Here is an 18847-nt window from a genome sequence, read left to right on the forward strand (position 1 = left end):
GATGACCAAAACCTTGATCTCGCTTCGACGGATTCGTAGAACTAGTTTTCATAGACACCCGCGGGCAGGTCGAATTGGAACTTGAGCGTCTCCGCCTCGCCATCACCAGAAGAACTTGATTCCTCGCGGGTGAGCACCAAGGTCACCCGGTCCAGGGTGAACGGGTTCTACTACCTCTGTCCTGGTTTATTCCCCCCTTTGCAATTTGTGCCAAATTTTGATTGAAAATTTAACTAACAAAATGGTACTGCATGTCAACAAAAAATATATCACTGGATTCGTATTTGAACATAGTTTTCAATGTTATAATTTTTAATAACATGCATTAATATTTTTTTATTTAAATATATGGTCAAAATTTGGTACAAAATATAATGGGGAACAATAAACCAGGACGGAGGTACTCCCTCCATTCCACAATGTAGTGCCTATAGATTTTTCTGAAAGTCAAACTTTGTCAACTTTGACCAAGTATATAGATAAAACTCTCTATACCTACAATACCAAACATGTACATTCTAAAAATATAACTTAGGATATATCCAATGATGTGCATTTGGTATTCTAGATGTACCTATTTTCCTCCATAAATATGGTCAAAGTTTGTAATGTTTGACTTTTGAAAGAATCTATAGGCACTACATTGTGGAACGGAGGGAGTAGTACCTGTTAGGGTAGAGTTGTAGGCCCCACATGCTCCTTTCTTGGGTCAAGAGGGTGAAGCGGCCGCACTGCCAGACCCAGGACGATGCCCTAATCTTGGAAAAATTGTCGATGGTTATCATGCCGGATTCTGCCAACAACATGATAACGTCCTCTGGCTTGGAACGTTTAAGTTACTGGCACTGCTGCCTGATCTTGCTGTCGGACAGCCCTTGTATATCAGGGGCGGACAGCCCGGCCACCGACTGGTCGCGAAATCTCGAGCGAACCGCATCCCTCACATAGGCCTTAGACCGGCATCCCTCATATCCAACCCCTATCTAGGGCGGATATGTGGAGGCACGGGCGCGTCTGGGGCATCTGCCATGTCAAACTGACGTGCGGGAACCACATAGATATTCGTCGAAACCCAGCGGCCTGGTGAGAATCTCACTTCGATGCACTGCTCGAGGGGCCAAATCCGGCTATTTATGCTGGACTTCGCCACAACTACACTTTCTGCCTTGGGAAGCAGCCCACATCCAAGCCAAAATTACGACCAACATCTTCAAATCCACCGTCGAGGACGCCGCGCGCAAACAAGACAGTAGCTTCACGAAGGGGAACGACACTAGGATGCCGTCGTCCAATCCGAATAACTGGACCTATGGTCTCCGATGATGCTCGAAGAGGGGCACAGATAACAGCCATGGTATCACCTCCAGGAAGGGGATGGTACCCGCGAGTGTAGCCATTGCTAGCATCGAAAGGTCGAGGACGGATGTCGCCCTGGTCAAGTGTGATCATGATAGCACCAGATCAAACAGTTGTGGAGGCGGCGGATCTTCTAAAAAGATCCGTCGACGGAGGCGTAGCATCCTTAAAATGTTGACTATCTAAGAATATAGATGCTGCCTACAGAGAAATGGCTAACAGAGGATGTGTGTCGGTGGAGGAGTCCGCAGCTTCACCGACCCATCGAAGAGCGAAGAAGAGTTTCGCGGCGGAATTGACTGTAGAAAATAATCTTAATCACGTGGTGATTAATTAGTCGCTCATGATTCTTACACATTTTGAAAACTTTGTGCCTATACATAATTCATTAGATGGATATCTCATTACAAACGAACTATGACTAGAGCAGGCATGGCCGCATATTCAATTATACCTTTGGTTTAGTAGTAGTGATCTCTGCCATACATGGAGCTCAACAAAGGAGTAAGGACCGACTCCTCTGCTACGGAGGCTACCGTGGTGGGCACCATAGTTCTAGCTGGGACAGACGGGAGCATGGACAAGTACCACCGGATGATGAGGCGGTCACTGTTGTCGATTTTGGCCATGAGCGACGTGGTCGGTATCATGAGCTGGGTCATGTGCTCAGGGTTGGCACAATCGAACGCATGCGTCAGTTCGACGGTCTCGTAGAACTTGCGGCCGTAGACACCCCCGCAAAGCTCGAACCTGAACCTGAGCATCAGTTGGATCGCCGTCGGAAGCTAATATCCCGCGGGTGAGCAACAAGGTCATCCGGTCCCAGGTGACCGTGTTGTACCCATTAGGGTAGAGGTATAGGTCCCATATGTTCCCTCCTAACGTCAAACTTGTAAAGCAAGCACACTCCCCGACCCGGGACGCGGCCTTGATCTTGGAGAAATTATCGACAATGATCGTGTGAGACCCTGCCAGCACGATGGCCTCCGACTTTGAGCGATTCAAAACGTTGAAGCTTTCTCCGAGACGGCGCCACCACCGGACCTTGGACAGAGTGAACCTGACGATGAAGCTGTCGTCGTTGTGGACGCACGCCGCCGCCTCCAGCTCGTCCCTTCCCATCCAGAGGAAGTCGGAGAAGGGGCAGCCGCGTCGTAGCGTCTGTAAAACATAATATGTTAGGAACTTGCTCGACCCCCTAAATGGGGTGTGACTCTTTTATTATATAGAGGTACCAAGAGGTACAATACAATGTTACAATATTAATACAAAGACTACGTATATATACAGTCTAACACCCTTCCTCAATCTTAACTATGGCCTGAAGTACAAAGCAAGTTAAGATTGCGCCTACAGCCTACAAACTGTGGTTGTGTAAGAGGCTTCGTGAAGATGTCAGCAAGTTGATCCTTTGACGGCATGAACTTGATACAAAGTAGCTTCTGTGCAACACGTTCCCGAACAAAATGATAGTCAACCTCAATGTGCTTCATCCAGGCGTGAAACACTGGATTAGACGAAAGATATGTAGCACCAATGTTATCACACCACAGAACCAGAGGACGAGGTGAAGTCACCCTCAACTCTCTCAACAGAGACTGAACCCATATGATCTCAGCAGTGGCATCAGCAACTGCTTTGTACTCAGCTTCAGTACTACTGCGAGATACTGTGGCCTGCTTTCGAGCATTCCAGGCGATCAAGTTAGAACCCAGAAATACCGCATATCCCCCCGTGGATCGCCTGTCATCAGGACTACCAGCCCAATCAGCATCTGAAAAAGCTGAGAGCTCACACGACGGCGCAGGCTGAAGAAGCAAACCATAGGAGGCAGTAAAACATATGTAACGCAAAATACGCTTCACAGCTAACCAATGAGATGTCCTGGGTGCATGAAGAAACTGACACACACGGTTGACTGCATAGGAGATATCAGGCCTGGTAATAGTAAGGTATTGCAGACCACCAACGAGACTGCGATACTCAGTAGCATCCCCAGGTGAGAGAGAATCTGCATCAAGGGCAGATAACCGATCAGTGGTAGACATCGGAGTAATAGCATGTTTGCACTTCAGCATACCAGCACGACGCAACAAGTCCAAGGAGTACTTCTTCTGTGTAAGAGTCAAACCAGCAGAAGAACGTGTAACCTTCAGACCAAGGAAAAAATGCAAAGCACCTAAATCCTTGACAGCAAAGTCACCACTGAGTGCAACCACAAGACGATCAGCAGCAGCATGGGATGAACTGATGAGAATAATATCGTCAACATAAACCAGGAGATACATCATAACCTCAGGACGCTGAAGAAGAAACAGCGATGTGTCTGCAGTGGAGGGAGTAAACCCAAGTGCTCAAAGAACGGAGCCAAGACGAGCATGCCATGCACGGGAGCCTGTTTCAGTCCATATAGCGCCTTAGTCAGACGACAGAGATGACGAGGGCGTGCAGGGTCAACAAATCCAGGTGGCTGACGCATATAAACCTCCTCCTCCAGAATTCCATGGAGGAAAGCGTTTTGCACATCAAGCTGACGAAGAGACCATCCACGAGTGACAGCAAAAGACAACAGCAAGCGAATGGTAGTAGGCTTGATAACTGGACTGAACGTGTCTTCATAATCAAGACCATACCTTTGTTTGAAGCCCTTGGCAACAAGCCGTGCCTTGTAGCGTTCTATGGAACCATCAGCATGTCTCTTGACTTTAAAAACCCACTTGAAATCAATGACGTTGACACCAGATACTGGAGGAACAAGCTGCCAAGTGTCATTTTTCTGAAGAGCCTGAAACTCTTGTTCCATTGCAGCGCGCTAGTGAGGAATACTCAATGCAGCCTGGAAGTGTCGAGGCTCGGCAGTGGGATCAGCAGCAGTGTGAGCCATGCACGCGGCTAGCCATGCCACAGTCCCGTCCGTGCGTTCCTTTGGACAGAAAATGCCAGATTGACTCCATGTACGAGGACGAAGAGGGACCACAGGCCGTGCCGACGCAACAGGTGATGGAGACGAAGCTGCAGCATCGGAGGAGCTCGCACTAGAGCTCCCTGGCGACGGCGAGCCAGGCGAGGCCAGCCCACTAGCGGCCGAGACGGGACTGATCGGGTCCAGCTCCGGGCCGGTCGAAGCAACCGCCGACCGAGGCGAAGATGCCACTAGGTCGGGCGAGGCCGCTTGCAGGCCGGGCGTGACCCCCCGTGGATTAGGCGGGGCCAGCGACACGCCAGGCGAAACCATCCGGGGGGCAGGCGCAGGCGGGGCGCCAGCCGAAGGACTAGGCGAGGCCAGCGGCGGGCCAGGCGAGGCCGGCGCCCGCACGGCAGCCTCCAGGGGCAGTGTAGGGGCGGGTACGCGGGTCGCACCCGATATGCATGGCACATGCACACCCCGATCAGGAGCTGCCGTGTCGGTTTCCTGTTCATCAAGCAGCTCAAGACGAGCGTCGCGTCCAATACCTGCAGCATGATTAGGCAACAACGCAGGGGCATATGCAACATCCACAAATTGATCAGGCAAAGTTATGGACATGTGCACCGGTTGTGAGGGAGTGGTAGAGTTTGTCGGAAGTGCGTGAAAAGGAAACACGTTTTCATCAAACACAACGTCACGAGAGATGTAAACGCGATTGGTAGGAACATGAAGGCATTTGTACCCTTTGTGAAGAGAACTATACCCCAGAAAGACGCACTTCCTAGACCGAAACTCTAGCTTACGCTTGTTATATGGGCGAAGGTGAGGCCAACATGCACACCCGAACACTTTGAAAAAAGTGTAGTCTGGAATCTCTTTGAGCAAGAGTTCAAGTGGAGTTTGCATTTTCAGGAGTTGTGAGGGAAGCCTATTTATGAGAAAACAGGCTGTGGAGAAAGCATCACTCCAAAACCGAAACGGAACGGATGCATGAGCTAGCAAGGTTAGGCCAGTTTCAACAAGATGACGATGCTTACGTTCGGCAGTTCCATTTTGCTGATGTGTATAAGGACAAGACACACAATGCGAAATTCAAAGTTTGTTAAAAAAGGAGTTGAGGTTGTGGTATTCACCTCCCCAGTCAGATTGGACATGGATGATTTTCTGCTTAATGAGACGCTCAACATGTGCTTGAAACTGGATAAAAACATCGAACACATCCGACTTACGCTTAATAAGATACAGCCAAGTAAGCCGACTATAAGCATCAATAAAACTGACATAATAATTGTGGCCACTCACAGACGTCTGGGCATGACCCCATACATCAGAAAAACAAGCTCAAGAGGATGTTTCACAACACGACTAGACTCTGAAAACGGAAGTTGGTGAATCTTGCCCTGCTGACAGGCATCACAAACGGTTTCAGCAGATTTATTGGACACAACTGGTAGTTCATGACGATGCAACACATGACGAACTATAGGAGCCGCAGGATGACCAAGGCGCGCATGCCAGTGCGTAGGCGACACACGAACACCACTGAACGCCTGAGGAGAAGACTACATGGATGGTGTGTGTGGTGCATCAAGTGCGTACAAGCCATGGCGAAGACGACCGCTAAGCAGAACGGCCCTCGTGTCCCGATCCTTGATAAAGAAACGAAAAGGGTGAAACTCAGCAAGGACATTATTATCACGTGTAAGTTGAGGAATAGACAACAAACTACGCGTAGCAGAGGGAACACGAAGAACATTGGCAAGATGAAATTTGCGAAAATTGTGTGCAAGGAGAGAAGCCTGATCAACATGAGAGATGCGCATACCTGCTCCACTGGCGGTGTGCACCTGATCATGACCACGATATGGCTCCTGAGTAGAGAGCTTGCCCATCTCGCCAGTGAGGTAGTTAGTAGCTCCGGTGTCCATATACCATGTTGGATCAATGGAGTAGGACGGAGTGCGACCATGATCATGACTAGTCACGGCGGCGGCGGCCTGCTTGTCGTTTCCTTTGCCATTGTTGCCGAGGCCCAGAAAATCTTGCTTGTAGCGACGGTGACAGCGAGAGGCAATGTGGCGGTCAAGGCCACACAACTGGCAGGCCTGCGGGGCACCACAGGAGGAGCAGCAAGCAACCGGCTGGTTGCCACCCGTGATGGATGGCGCATTGCCACGCGAAGCCGGCTGTGAAGACGGTGCCGGCTTGCCACCTGAAGATGAAGACCACTGAGGTTTGCCACGAGTCGCGGCATTGGCAGAGGCGAAGCCCGGTGAGACACGGCGTGCCTTGATGCGCTGTTCACGGCCAAGGAGTCGGGCATACAGCTCGCGAGGTGGAAGTGGATCGTCACGGCCATGAACGTTCTCAACAAGATTGTCATAATCATCATCGAGCCCGTTAAGGATGAAAGTGGTGAACTCCTCATCCTACAGAGGCTGGCCAACCGAGGCCAACGTGTCGGCGAGACCCCGCATCTTGTTGTAGTAGTCCGTGATGCTGAGGTCACCAAGCTTGGTCTCACCAAGCTCGGTGCGTATAGAATGAGCACGCGCCTGAGACTGCGAGGCGAAGCTGGTGTGAAGCGCCGCCCACGCCTTCCGGGATGTAGCAGCGAAGATGACCAGCGACGAGACGCTCGGAATGAGCGAGGACTGGATGGCAGAGAGGATGGCCTGATCCTGGGCCACCCATGTATGATACGCCGGGTGATGAGGGGGCGGACACGGGATGGATCCGTCAACATAGCCCTCAAGATAGCGACTGCGCAGAAGAGGCAACACCTGGGCACGCTAGGACAGGTAGTTGTCCGGCGCGAGTTTCACCGGCAGCAGGTGCGAGAACTAGAACGGTGATGGCGCCGCGACCTGAGCGGCGTGCGCATGCATCGGTGGTGCGTAGAGACCCATCGACGGGGTTGTCTCGGGATGAGGAGCACCCGTCGAGTAGACGCCAGGAGCACCAGGAACGAGGGTGTCGGCACCGTAGTTTGCCGCGGCCCCGTAAGATGGTTGCGGCGGTGCGGCCACCAACCCGGACGGTGCGGGGTAGGACTGGCGCGGCGACGCCGCGTAGGGCTGCTGTGGCTGCGCCAGGTAGGGCTGCTGCGGTGGTAGCGCCGAGTAAGCCGGCGCCGACGGCGGCCCGTAGTAATGTGGCGAGGGGGCCGCATAGGGTTGGTGATGATGCGGCGCCGCGTAGGACGCCCCTGGCCAGGAGGACGGCGGCGGCTGAAGGGAGCCCTGGGCCACCGGCGGCGCGCCGTACGAGGCAGGAGCGACGCCAACGGGCGGCGGCGTGACGACGCCGTAGGGCGGCTGCGCGGCAACGCCATGAGACGGCGGCGCAGCAAACTCAGCAGAGGAATCCGCCGACGGATTCGATCCGATCGGGGACTCGGTCGGCGGCAGGGCTCCGTAGGCCGCCGCAAGGGGCCGAGAGGCAAGGAACGGCAACATAGAAGCGAGGGCCAGCGCGACGGCGGTGGCAGCGACCGAAGTCGGCGCACCGGCGGCGGCGACGGCGGGAGCAGCGGAAGACATCGAAACCCTAGTCTGATACCATGTAAAACATAATATGTTGGGAACTTGCTCGACCCCCTAAACGGGGTGTGGCTCTTTCATTATATAGAGGTACCAAGAGGTACAATACAATGTTACAATATCTACTATATCTAAATAGCTAGCCCCCACTACAAAGAATTCTCTGCCTTCTCCTTGAGCCACATCATCTAAATTAATTTAGCCATTGGATATCCTAGATCAGTCTACCATAGTCGTCTGATCAACACTGGAGAGCCGCTGCACCAAGTGCATGCCGGCATGCATGCAATGCATGCAGCAACTGACGCCTCAACATGCAGAAATGGAAGCAGTAATTGTTGCCCTTTTTATTGTTCCCATGCCCTACACTCGATGGTTATGCATTACATCCGCTGCTTGATATGGCTGCTTTGATGTCGGGCTACTGTTGTAATAATTTAGTCATCCTTACGGTACCAAGTGATACGTGGCAGCCGATAGCAGTTTATTTCATGTCAAAAAAAGATAGCAGTTTATTTCCACCGCACTTGATAATGCTTTTTTTCTTTATGCTCCCGTTGTGTGACATAGGGTCCCCTTCTCAACTGGGACAGTGGGTAACTGATGTTTGTTGTCCTTAGCCGCCTAGCTAACTACATCCATCAGCATAATTATGTGTAATAATTTCCATGACATGTCACGACCCACAGTTATCTATGTTTTCTTCTCTGAACAATATGGAGTAGTCTCTACACATTAGCACTTATATTTGATGCCGGTGAAATATTATTTCATATATTCCAGCTATTAACTCACATTATTAGTTGAACTAACTCTTTCTTAATTCATCACATCTCTAAAATTTGCCAAGAATTTCCGCGGTAACGCGCAGGGTATCATCTAGTTAATACAGAGACTACGTATATATACAGTCTAACAACGTCTCCTCCCTGTGGAAGACGACGTGCTCCCCGCTCCTGTCCAGGATTTCCAGGGAGACATGGGTGCCCAAGGGCAGGGCTCCAGGCTCGTGGACGACGTGGATATAAAAAGATAAGATGGTTGCCAAAGGGTACACCTTGACGAGCCAGCCGCAGCGGCGGAAGTAGATCACCGGGAGATTTATCGGCAAGGTCAGCGGCCGCACCGCCTTGTTGACGGTGAAGATCCTGGTGATGGACGTCGGCATCGTTCTAGCTTGCTGGTTGGCGTGGCAAAGTGCTGCCTGTTGTGCCCGTCAAGTACATATAGGCTATAAAGAAGGAAAGAAAGCGATGTATACTTGGAAATGGGAACTGAACCGCTGGCCTGCCTTAATTTCCATCCATGCATGTATGCAGATTTGGAGGACGAAATCTCTTTCTCGAAATCTTTTCTGTTCTGGAAACTAAACCAAATCAAATCCGCTGGCATGCATTGCATCTACAAATCAAGATCAAAAAGTGGATCGGGAGTATCTCGTGTTATCAATATAAAGCTCACCCGAAAAAAAAACTGATGCGTTGACCATGTGCACACTTTTAGAGGGGACAGGAATCACCATGGTGGATGGAATCAAGAGAAGTTTCTTTCCATCTTACTACCTCCGTCCTGGTTTATAGGCCCCTTTATAGTTTGTGCCAAATTTTGACTAAAGATTTAACTAACAAAATGTTAATGCATGTCAAGAAAAATTATCTTATTGGATTCGTATTTGAACATAGTTTTCAAAAATATAATGTTTGGTGACATGCATGAATATTTTGTTAGTTTAATCTATGGTCAAAATTTGGCACGAAATACAATGGGGACCAATAAACCCGGACGTAGGTAGTAGTTGCCACGGACATACCCTTTGGTCCACCCGTACAGGTGTACCGGGAACAGAGTAGGCGATGCTCGCCGCCGGCCTCCTCTCGTGCGACGCCATGAAATGGTGCATCATATTTGAGCATCTCCAATGGCTGCCCTATTATAGGGCATAAAAAAAAGCTTTGGAGTACAATTTAGGACAAAATAAATGCTCTTTAAGGCACGAGAAAATGAGTGTCTCCAACAGCTACTCTAAAATAGGGCATCGAAAACAGCAATACTCCTTTTTTTTAAAACGAACATTCAAACTACTTCAATCATATTGCATAGTTCGATCCAAACTTCCAAACATAGTTTGACTATAAACCTGCAAACTTAAACTACAAACATAGTTTGACTACGAACATGCAAATCCTCTATAACACTAAGCTCCCTAGTTTTAAAGAGCTCACATTAAATTGTGGTCTTCAACTAAAATTGGGTCACCAGATTTTGACCGGTTCAACAATTTCTTAAACCTCTCTCATTCAATTCTTTTATACTATACACTATGCTTTCCAATTTTTAAGGCCTCACAATTAATTGAGGTATTCAATTTTGAATTGGGTCAACAAGTTTTAACCGGGTTAACACTTTCTCAAGCTCTCCCATTCAATTATATTAATTCAATATGTTCCCTAATTTTGAAGCCCTTTCATTCAATAGAGATATTCAATTTTAGATTTGTTTTACGATTTTGACCGGGCCAACGAATTTTCAAATTAATTAGCAGCAACTAGCCTATAAAAACATATCAATCCGACGCACCCTCCCACCACCCGGAAAAAAGAAGCGCCACTGTGTTGTTCTAGCACCAATATAGTAGTACATGCCCGACACCAAAATTTCCCCACAAAATACAGGTTGGTTAGTGGATAACTCAGAATCACACCACGAAAAATCCACCAAATCACAATATTATAAATAAAAATTAAACACACTATAATCTCCACCACCCGCCAAACTGAATATTCCATCGGTTCCAACATATAAGGAGTATTAGTTTTGTAGAAAGTCAAAAAAAATCAACTTTCACCAAGTTCAGAGCAAAAGATATCAACATCCACAATATTAAAAAAAAGGTACGAGAATTCATTTCAATCTAAATTTAAAAGTATGGATTTGATATTATGAATTTTTATATAATTTTCTACAAATATTATTGAACTTAAAAGGTATGACTTTTCAAAAAAGTAAAACACCATGTATTTTTAAATATAGTGATTATTTTTTGAAAAAAACCCAACAACACAAACGGCGCAACAAAGCGCGCCCAACCCTTCTAGTTTACACTAAAGGTTGTCCCAACCGAAACCTAGTAGAAAAAAATTGCGCCTACGATCACCAAAGATCAATATGAAGACGCATAACGGGCTGTGATCACGGCCGTTACCATCATCGAGATGCAGCGGAAGAAGAACGTGATGATGTAGATCGTACTTGGTGTCCCTCCGACCGTCGTTGAACGATGCCGCGTACCCACGAACAGTCCCTCGAACTGAAGACCGAAAGCATGGCCTCTAAACTTGGTTGCAAGCTGCATCCTTTACGATCCGGCAGCGCTTCATCGTCCAAAACTAATAGTTGTCGTGATTTGGAGGGAGGATATTAGAACCACATAGGGTTTCTAATTATGAGGACAAGAGGATTAGCCTAGATGTAATTAGTCAAATAGTACCAACTAAAACTATAACTAGAAGAACTAGAGCAGGCTCCAAAACTAGTATGATCAATAGAGCAAAAACACCTAGTATATATAGGTTAGAGGAGGATGAGGGGGCAGCCAGCAAGGGGGGAAGACACCCCCTTGGGGCACTGGCCTAGGAGGTGGAGGAGTAGGACTCCCTCCCTAGTCCAATTCGGCACCCCCATATGGCAAGGGGGGCGCCACTTCCTTATGGGCCAATGTGGCCCATAATTCATGAAATAACTCCACAAATATATTCTCATGAATCCTGTCATACTAGCACTCAGCAGATCATGATTGCCTTAAGCTTGTGACCCCATAGGTTCCGTAACCCATAGACATGAAGGAAACCGTTCATTCAATGACCGACAGCGGGACCTTGGACGTTTGTATTGGTTCCTATGAGCACATGAATGATATTCGAGTGAACCTTTAGTTATTATGAGATGTTCCCTTTGCTTCGCGGTACTTCACAAAACCTGGGATGCAACGGTATCCTCCTGAGTCATCACTATGCTCACTATACTGAAATCCTTGTTACGAGTTTTGTTCTTCTTTCTCGTTATCGTGCTCCGGCATCCCCGTGATGAAGTCACCTATATCTGGCCAGACGATGATTTATGCCATCAGACTGTGAGTGTCGTAAGAGTTTCTCTCCATCGTCGGAGGAGCAAATCCCATTCTCGAGCTATCTAGTCGCTTGCCAAACTTTCTGATAAACCTGAGTTATCGTTATGATCACCGTGTCACAGGTGACGTTTAGGCAACCCCAAAGCACACCGTACGGTAAGAAGTGACTACAATGCTCCCAAAGCCCAGGGCGTCTAGGCAAAGCCTTCCTCCTCTCGATTTCCACCGGCGAGCCCATGAATCCTTGTGCCTCGGATATGGCTAGTAAATTCGCTAGCGTTTCAGTCCTCGCAGATGCGATGCTCAGACGGATGGCCGCCCTCCATCTTCTTCGAGTCACTTTTCTATGCTTCGATTCTCCTCAAATTCGTCCTTCCATCCGGACAAACTAAACAAACCTCTGGCGTAGATTTGTGCCAGCCCTTGGGGCCACAAGATTAGGATTTTTGTCGTGTGTTCGCAATGACGAATTTTGGTGTCAGGTTCTTCATATTGATTCAAGAGTTCATTAGCGATGACTGCGATTCTGGGCTAGTCATGGTCAAGGTCAGCCCCGGTGTGGAAGTGGCCACAACATCGTATCGGCAATGGAAACGGTGGCGGCAGTGGTTGGGGTGTTTTTTACTTTAGATGAATTTTATAATTAATTTTCAAAAAAAGAATTGGTATGCTTTCTCCATTGTTATCCATGACACAACTACAAAAATTAAAAGAAGGAACTCGTCCATACATGCATGGCGCTAAACAAATGAAAGAGGGCTGAGTTTAACTTTTCGTCCTTGTGTGGCTCGCCAATTGAGCATAGATCAGATGGTTAGATTTTTTTTTTGTTGGAACCACCCCACCAGCCTTTAAGTCACATGACTTCATCAATCTCAAGATGTGATGCCGGCTCAGTATCTCGGAGATGCTTATAGAGATAGGGTGTGCGTGTGTGTTCATAAATGTGAGTGTATGTGCGTTTGTATAAGCGTATGCGCCTGTACTGTGTTCAAAAAAAAATCCTTGAGTAGGCTTGGCAACATCTCCGCGAGGGCATGGACGTCATGTGGGATCTTAGCATTTTCTAGTATTTTTTATACCACACTAGTTTTTTATTAATTATAACTAAACTAGACAGTTGTATTCTATATATCTATGTTAGCATATCTATTACACTCCTACATTGCGGAACACCCTTAAGGGTATTTATAAAGATACTAAATGGATAAATACACATGCAGACGTATTATGGTACACAAAATGGCACAAATTATTCAATTATTGAATGTGATTTTGTTATGTATTTAAAGTAATATTGTTCTAAAATATATTTTAAATTTCCACTTAAAATAATTTCAACTAGTATGTGGTTCATGTTGTTAGATACAAAAAGAAATTTTCATTTAATATTGCAATATTGTCTGATAACTATTGTACAAACAAACATATTTAAGATTTATCAACAAATGAGTTGTAAAAAGGTAGAAATGTTTAATATAAATGTGTGTATAGTGCAACCATGATAACTATTTGCCTACATCATAAATATTCAGATGTTGAAAGCCCCATCGGTATTAAGAAGCACATAATACATACATGGAATATACATCACACAACACAGGTTCAGTATTAACAAATCGATTTGGTAAGCTATATACTGGATGGGAAAGAATGCAAAGCAAACCCACGGCCTTCTCTTACCCCAAAAGTTAGCCAAAGATGTTGTAATATGAGGAGTAACGGATAAGCTTGATGACTTACCCCAAAAGTTAGCCAAAGATGTTGTAATGTGAGGAGTAACGGATAAGCTTGATGAAGGGTTGCCTGAGATTCACCACGAAACAAATCCAGCACCACCACATCGATACATTTTAAAATTTGTACATGACCCCGATCCATATACCAATCGCTAAAAAAAATGAAACAGTAACGTCATGCAAGTAATACACATATGCATCTCTTCCACTACAAAACACATACGCCTTCAAGGGAACAACTCAGGCGTGGACATTGAGCTCTGAACAAATAAATAACAGGACCAACCTCATCTTCCTGCTCATAAGTACTTTGTGATAGAGGCACTATTTCGATTGGGATCAGGCAGCCTTGTCAGTACTTGGCATCGGTATGGCTCCATCAGAGCTGCAAAACTACACCTGCGGGCCACAACGCAACAACAAATTTTAGATGGGATTATGTGGAGGGGAACAGCGAGAAGGAGAACAGGGCGGTCCTCACCAGATTTCTTCTAGTGGCCGCTTTAGTTCCTGCGACTCTGTGAGGCCGCGACGCGAGCGAGAATCGGGAGCACCAAAACCAACCCAAATCGATGGTGGTCGAGCAGCGGCAGCCGCCCGCAGTAGCTGGACGCAGCTACATGTGGTTGCGGAGGCCTATTTGGCGTGGACTAGCGAGCACTGGAGGAGGTGTCTCGCAGTGGAGGCAGATTTGTTAGGCAAGCGAAGAAGACGGAGCGGGGTGGCCGGACTCGATGAGAATTAAAGGAGGAGCAGTGGAACGGGAAGGCGCGTCATGCTGTGTTGGTGTGCGTTTTTTGGGATGTGAGGAGCCGAGGAAGGTAGAGAAAGGTGGATGGATTGCGGGAGGAGGGTCAACTCATGAGCTGCAGATCTAGCCACCCATAGTCAATCAAACGGATGAACACATTTGTAGTGACGTGGAGGATTGTGAGGCCAGGAAAATCAGCTAGTGGGAGGCTCCTATTTAGGATATAGAAGGTGACTTAAGATTATTGGATAACGACTTCAGTCTTAATGATACACAAGCTCAAATCAGATGTTGTGATTCCTCCTGCAGGCTTTCGCATGCACAAATTATTCCGAAAAGCAAAATGGCCACGAGAGAGAACAATCACTACCATGAACAGAAGGAACTCCAGGGGTGCTTCACTGGTTCAACATACTCATCAGTCATCATGAACCAAAGCCAATGCAGCTAATGAGATCGAGCGCACAGCGATGCGCAGCTCGCAAGAAGAAGAAACAAAAACATCCATCGTAAGCACACGGATCAAGCCGACTGAAGTTTTTCAGTGTATATATGCATCACCAGGCTGAAACAAACTCATGCCAAAAGACGTTAACCGGGTGATCTCTGTACTGACTTTGCTTACATACATACACTAGAGTAAGCCTGGTTTACCAACGGAGAAACGAAAATGTGCATATATGATGAAATCTTCTACTGTATATATGATGATCTCTATGGGTATTTCATCTTCTTTTTTCTGAATGTGTGTATAAATATAGACCTGAAAGAATGAATCTTCTTGTATTGGCATTGCATTGCCTGTGTACTGGTATATGGTTATGTGCACGGAGCCCGGTAGGTTTCTTCTTCCAACCTCCTCTGTTTGTTTGATTATATAAGAACAGATGTGTATGGCTCCCTCCAAAGAATGATGAAGCAACAAGCCAAGCTAGTAACTTGCAGCCACCATGGTGTGGGTGTTCGAAGAGGATGTGCATGCCCTAGCACCCCAGACAAAAGGGAAACAGGAGACGAATAAATATGCTGCTATTTGAACTGACTAGAGAATTATAATTTGTAATTGTTTCTTCCCAGTATTGGTAATATTACTATGCCAAAGCTTGTTCTGTAATTTTTTACAATTTCCAATATTTCTACATAAATCTAAAGAATGTCTCTCAATGAAACACGAGCTCGATAAACTTAGTAGATAGCTTCAATGTTTTTTAACAGATTCAGTCACACATATTATTTCTTTTGATGATATGATTGGCTTCCTTTAAATATGCACTTTGACATAGTTCTAGTTGGATACCAGGCGTTTCCAACTGCTGCAGCTAATGGCGGGACATCGTTCATGCGCACTGAATTTTCTCGACGCACTATCTCAAATTCAGTTCCACTCCACGTGCTAGATAATTTTTCTTCTTACGCCTCCAGCCTTTGCAATGCACAATCACCAGCATGCTATAATTCAAAAAACGCAATTGGCAAAAAAGGAAGCAGCTTCCATTATGGAACTGCAGGACTCCGGTGGTTCTCCATTCTCATTGATCATGAAGAACTTGTACTGAATTACATTGGCATATTTATACCAATCAAATTCATGAATTTTAAGAATGGTGGTGCCAGCGAAGAGTTCAGAGAGGAAATTAACCAAAGTAGAGAGCAAATAAATAATGTTTCCCTTTAGAGCTACCGGGAGAACTAGTGTTTGAATGTACCATAAGTCAAATAGGACTGAGCCAGCATATGTCCCAGCTGGACCTGAGCCTGGGTGTTAAGATGCAGATGGCCGTCTTGGAACGGCAACCCCATCGCATCGACAAACCTCACGTTCCGAAGTTTTAAGCCCTTCTGAGCTTCCCTTACGACTTCGGTGTACTGCCCAAGCCCTGATGCCAGCCCAACCTGAAACATCAAAAGATCGATAGAATCTATGAGAAGTGAGCATATCAACATAACTACTGTCCATAACTAGTTGTGCGTTTTGCATAGCTACATTTAATTGCTGTAAGTAGAGGCAGAAGACAGTGTTCCAAATTTAGATACTTCCATGTATAAACCTTGCTGCTCTGCATTTGAGATACTCGGCTAACCTCGACATATCCAATTTGGGAGATGCAAGCTGCAACCAAAAGTCCAAAAACAGGACTTAACAAGATTTGTCCAATTCTTTGACAAACATGCCCAGTAGCTAGTACCCATGGCGTATTACTACTCCAGTTCGCTAGGACCAGGTGCACACATAGTGTGGCTTCAGCTGTACGATGTCCTGTGTCTACCCAAATGAATGTTAGGCCAACGACTACTACCAACTCTGCTCTGTCTCTGTGTGTACGCCCACTAACAAAAAAGAGGAGTGGAATGTTCTTTGCTTCTCATGGTCATGGAAAGGAAGGTCACCACCAACCATGCCCAAGTGCCAAGTAAAGCTGCTAGCTTTACAGTCCCTCCACTGACACTGGGAATCATTCGATCTCAAGTAAATCATGCAGATCTAGCATATGAAATGAGTAAATCAGGAATGAAGCCATGGATCGAGATGGCGGACGGACCTGGATGAGGAGGAGGTGGGGCATGGCGAGGTCCTGCCGGAGGTCGCGGACGAGGGCGCCCATGCGGCGCCCGTACTCGCTGGCGTCGGCCCAGCGCACGGTGTCGCTCTCGCCCTGGTACCAGAGCACGGCCCCGATCCGGCCGCCGGTCTCCACGGCGACCCGGGCGCGCCGCACCATGTCGTCGTACAGCTCCGACCCCTTGCCCCACTCGGCCATCCGCGTGCCCCCGACGGCGCAGGGCACGAGGGCGACGGCGGCGCCGCGCGCGCCCCCGGAGCGGAGCACGGCGTTGGCGAAGGACATCCCGGGGCCGACCCCGCAGGTGCGGTTGCCGTCGATGCCCTGGTGCAGCGGCTCGCGCGCCTGCTCCCACCGCAGCGAGGGGGAGAGGCGGAGGATGGCGCCCGAGGGCGCGCAGTCCGGCGGCACCACGCCGTCCCAGTGCGTGCCCGTCACCCCGCCGCGGCCGGCCATGTTGGACTGGCCGGCGAGGATGAAGATGAGCTTGTTGGACGGGGGCACGTCGGCCGCCGCGTGGTGGTGCCGCAGCGCGGCGGCGGAGGCGACGAGGAAGCAGAGGAAAGGCAGCATCTTGGTCGCGGACTGCGGTCGGTCGGTGGCAACGTTCCTTCGGGCGGAGTGGGGAAGCGGACGGAGGGGTTTGAATAAGCGGCCCGGCGCGGTTGGTGTCGCTGGCTGGTGGGCCCACGTCGGACCGGAGTCAACCGGAGTGGGATACTGCTGCTATTTAATCCAGGCGTGCTGATCGATGATGCAGCTGTAGGATGATCTCCGGGCTCCGATCCAGATCCAATGGACCTGCCCAGATCCAAGCACATGGACATTGTTCCTTTCCCTCAAAAAAAAAAGGACATTGTTCCTCTTGAAAAGATCTTTTAAAAGACATTTACCTCCGTAAATTGCTTTGGAGCTCGGCTTCCATGGAGGGCGGGTTTTGAAAAATTCAACAAAATTCATATTTTTTACATTTCAAAAAATTCTAAAATGAAAAATAAAGACATGCATGGAGACATAACACACATGTGCGCAAATTTTCAAGACGAAATATGTTGAAATGAGGGTTGTGCAAAGAAGACAAATATGTGGCCTTTCAACACATGATACTATTCATCACAAAAGTCCTTGAATTTTTTATTTTTATGCAGTATTTTTTTATCTGAAATTTTACACACATACACATCACATCCTTGTGTACTTGTACAAATGTTTTCAGATTTTTTTTATCGAAAAGTATGATTTTTTTTTTCAAAAAACATCCGGCCTCCGTGGAGGCCGAGCTCCGAAATGCCGTTCTAATTTACCTGTAAATTCTTAACTCTTGGGGAGTCCGGGAACAAGTTAGTGTTGACACCTCTTACAGTACAGAATATTCTACTCCCTTCATCCCATAATGTTAGAGTGTTTTTTATACAAGTATATCTAAGATAGGAATATATTATATCTAAGATAGAAAATCATATACTATGCTTCTACTAATAAAATATATAAAGATATTTGTTACATTGATAAGTCGCAAATCATTCTCTATCAAGAGTAAGATGCTAAATAGAAACACAAACAGTTATGCACATGTATGTGGATTGTTATTTCTTATGTTTTCTTACATTTTCCTGACATTCAGGTCAACAAAAATCTATAATTTAAAATTGTAATACATCATTTGGACAAGCGGGTCTAATCTTAGCACGGGTGTACCCTTAATGATATATTTTTCACTATAAGTATACTAAACTTATAATCACAATTCTGGTTAGTGTAGTTGAAAACAATAAGAAAGCCACTCTTTCGCATTATTAATATTAATGGAATGATAACAAAAGTTGAGAGACAAATGAGTTCTAAAAATAAAAATGTTTAGTAT

General features: G+C 47.1%; 1 protein-coding gene across 2 annotated transcripts; it reads right to left on the bottom strand.

The window, feature by feature from the left end:
- Window positions 1–14820: 14820 nt before the first annotated feature.
- Window positions 14821–17672, bottom strand: LOC119312985 (probable carbohydrate esterase At4g34215). Of its 2 annotated transcripts, XM_037588786.1 has the most exons (3): window positions 16963–17672; window positions 16129–16315; window positions 14821–15405 (listed from the first exon to the last, which is right to left on the bottom strand). In XM_037588786.1, exons 1-3 carry the CDS (start codon window positions 17554–17556, stop codon window positions 15296–15298), a joined length of 891 nt encoding a protein of 296 aa, XP_037444683.1. In that variant the 5' UTR covers window positions 17557–17672; the 3' UTR covers window positions 14821–15295. The 2 variants fall into 2 exon arrangements, with proteins under 2 accessions (XP_037444683.1, XP_037444684.1); XM_037588787.1 differs by lacking the exon at window positions 14821–15405 and having other exon boundaries at window positions 15892–16315; window positions 16963–17666.
- Window positions 17673–18847: the final 1175 nt, after the last annotated feature.

The sequence above is a fragment of the Triticum dicoccoides genome, chromosome 5B, assembly GCF_002162155.2.
Source record: "Triticum dicoccoides isolate Atlit2015 ecotype Zavitan chromosome 5B, WEW_v2.0, whole genome shotgun sequence".
NCBI classification, from domain to species: Eukaryota; Viridiplantae; Streptophyta; class Magnoliopsida; order Poales; family Poaceae; genus Triticum; species Triticum dicoccoides.

Bases quoted from the DNA above. Each gene is read 5' to 3' on its own strand.
- LOC119312985 (XM_037588786.1), bottom strand. From the start codon at position 17,556: ATGCTGCCTTTCCTCTGCTTCCTCGTCGCCTCCGCCGCCGCGCTGCGG. The intron at 16,316-16,962 runs GTCCGTCCGCCA...TTGATGTTTCAG, and splicing joins CCCACCTCCTCCTCATCCAG to GTTGGGCTGGCATCAGGGCT. The intron at 15,406-16,128 runs GTACATTCAAAC...CTGGGGTGCTAG, and splicing joins TCAGTCCTATTTGACTTATG to GGCATGCACATCCTCTTCGA.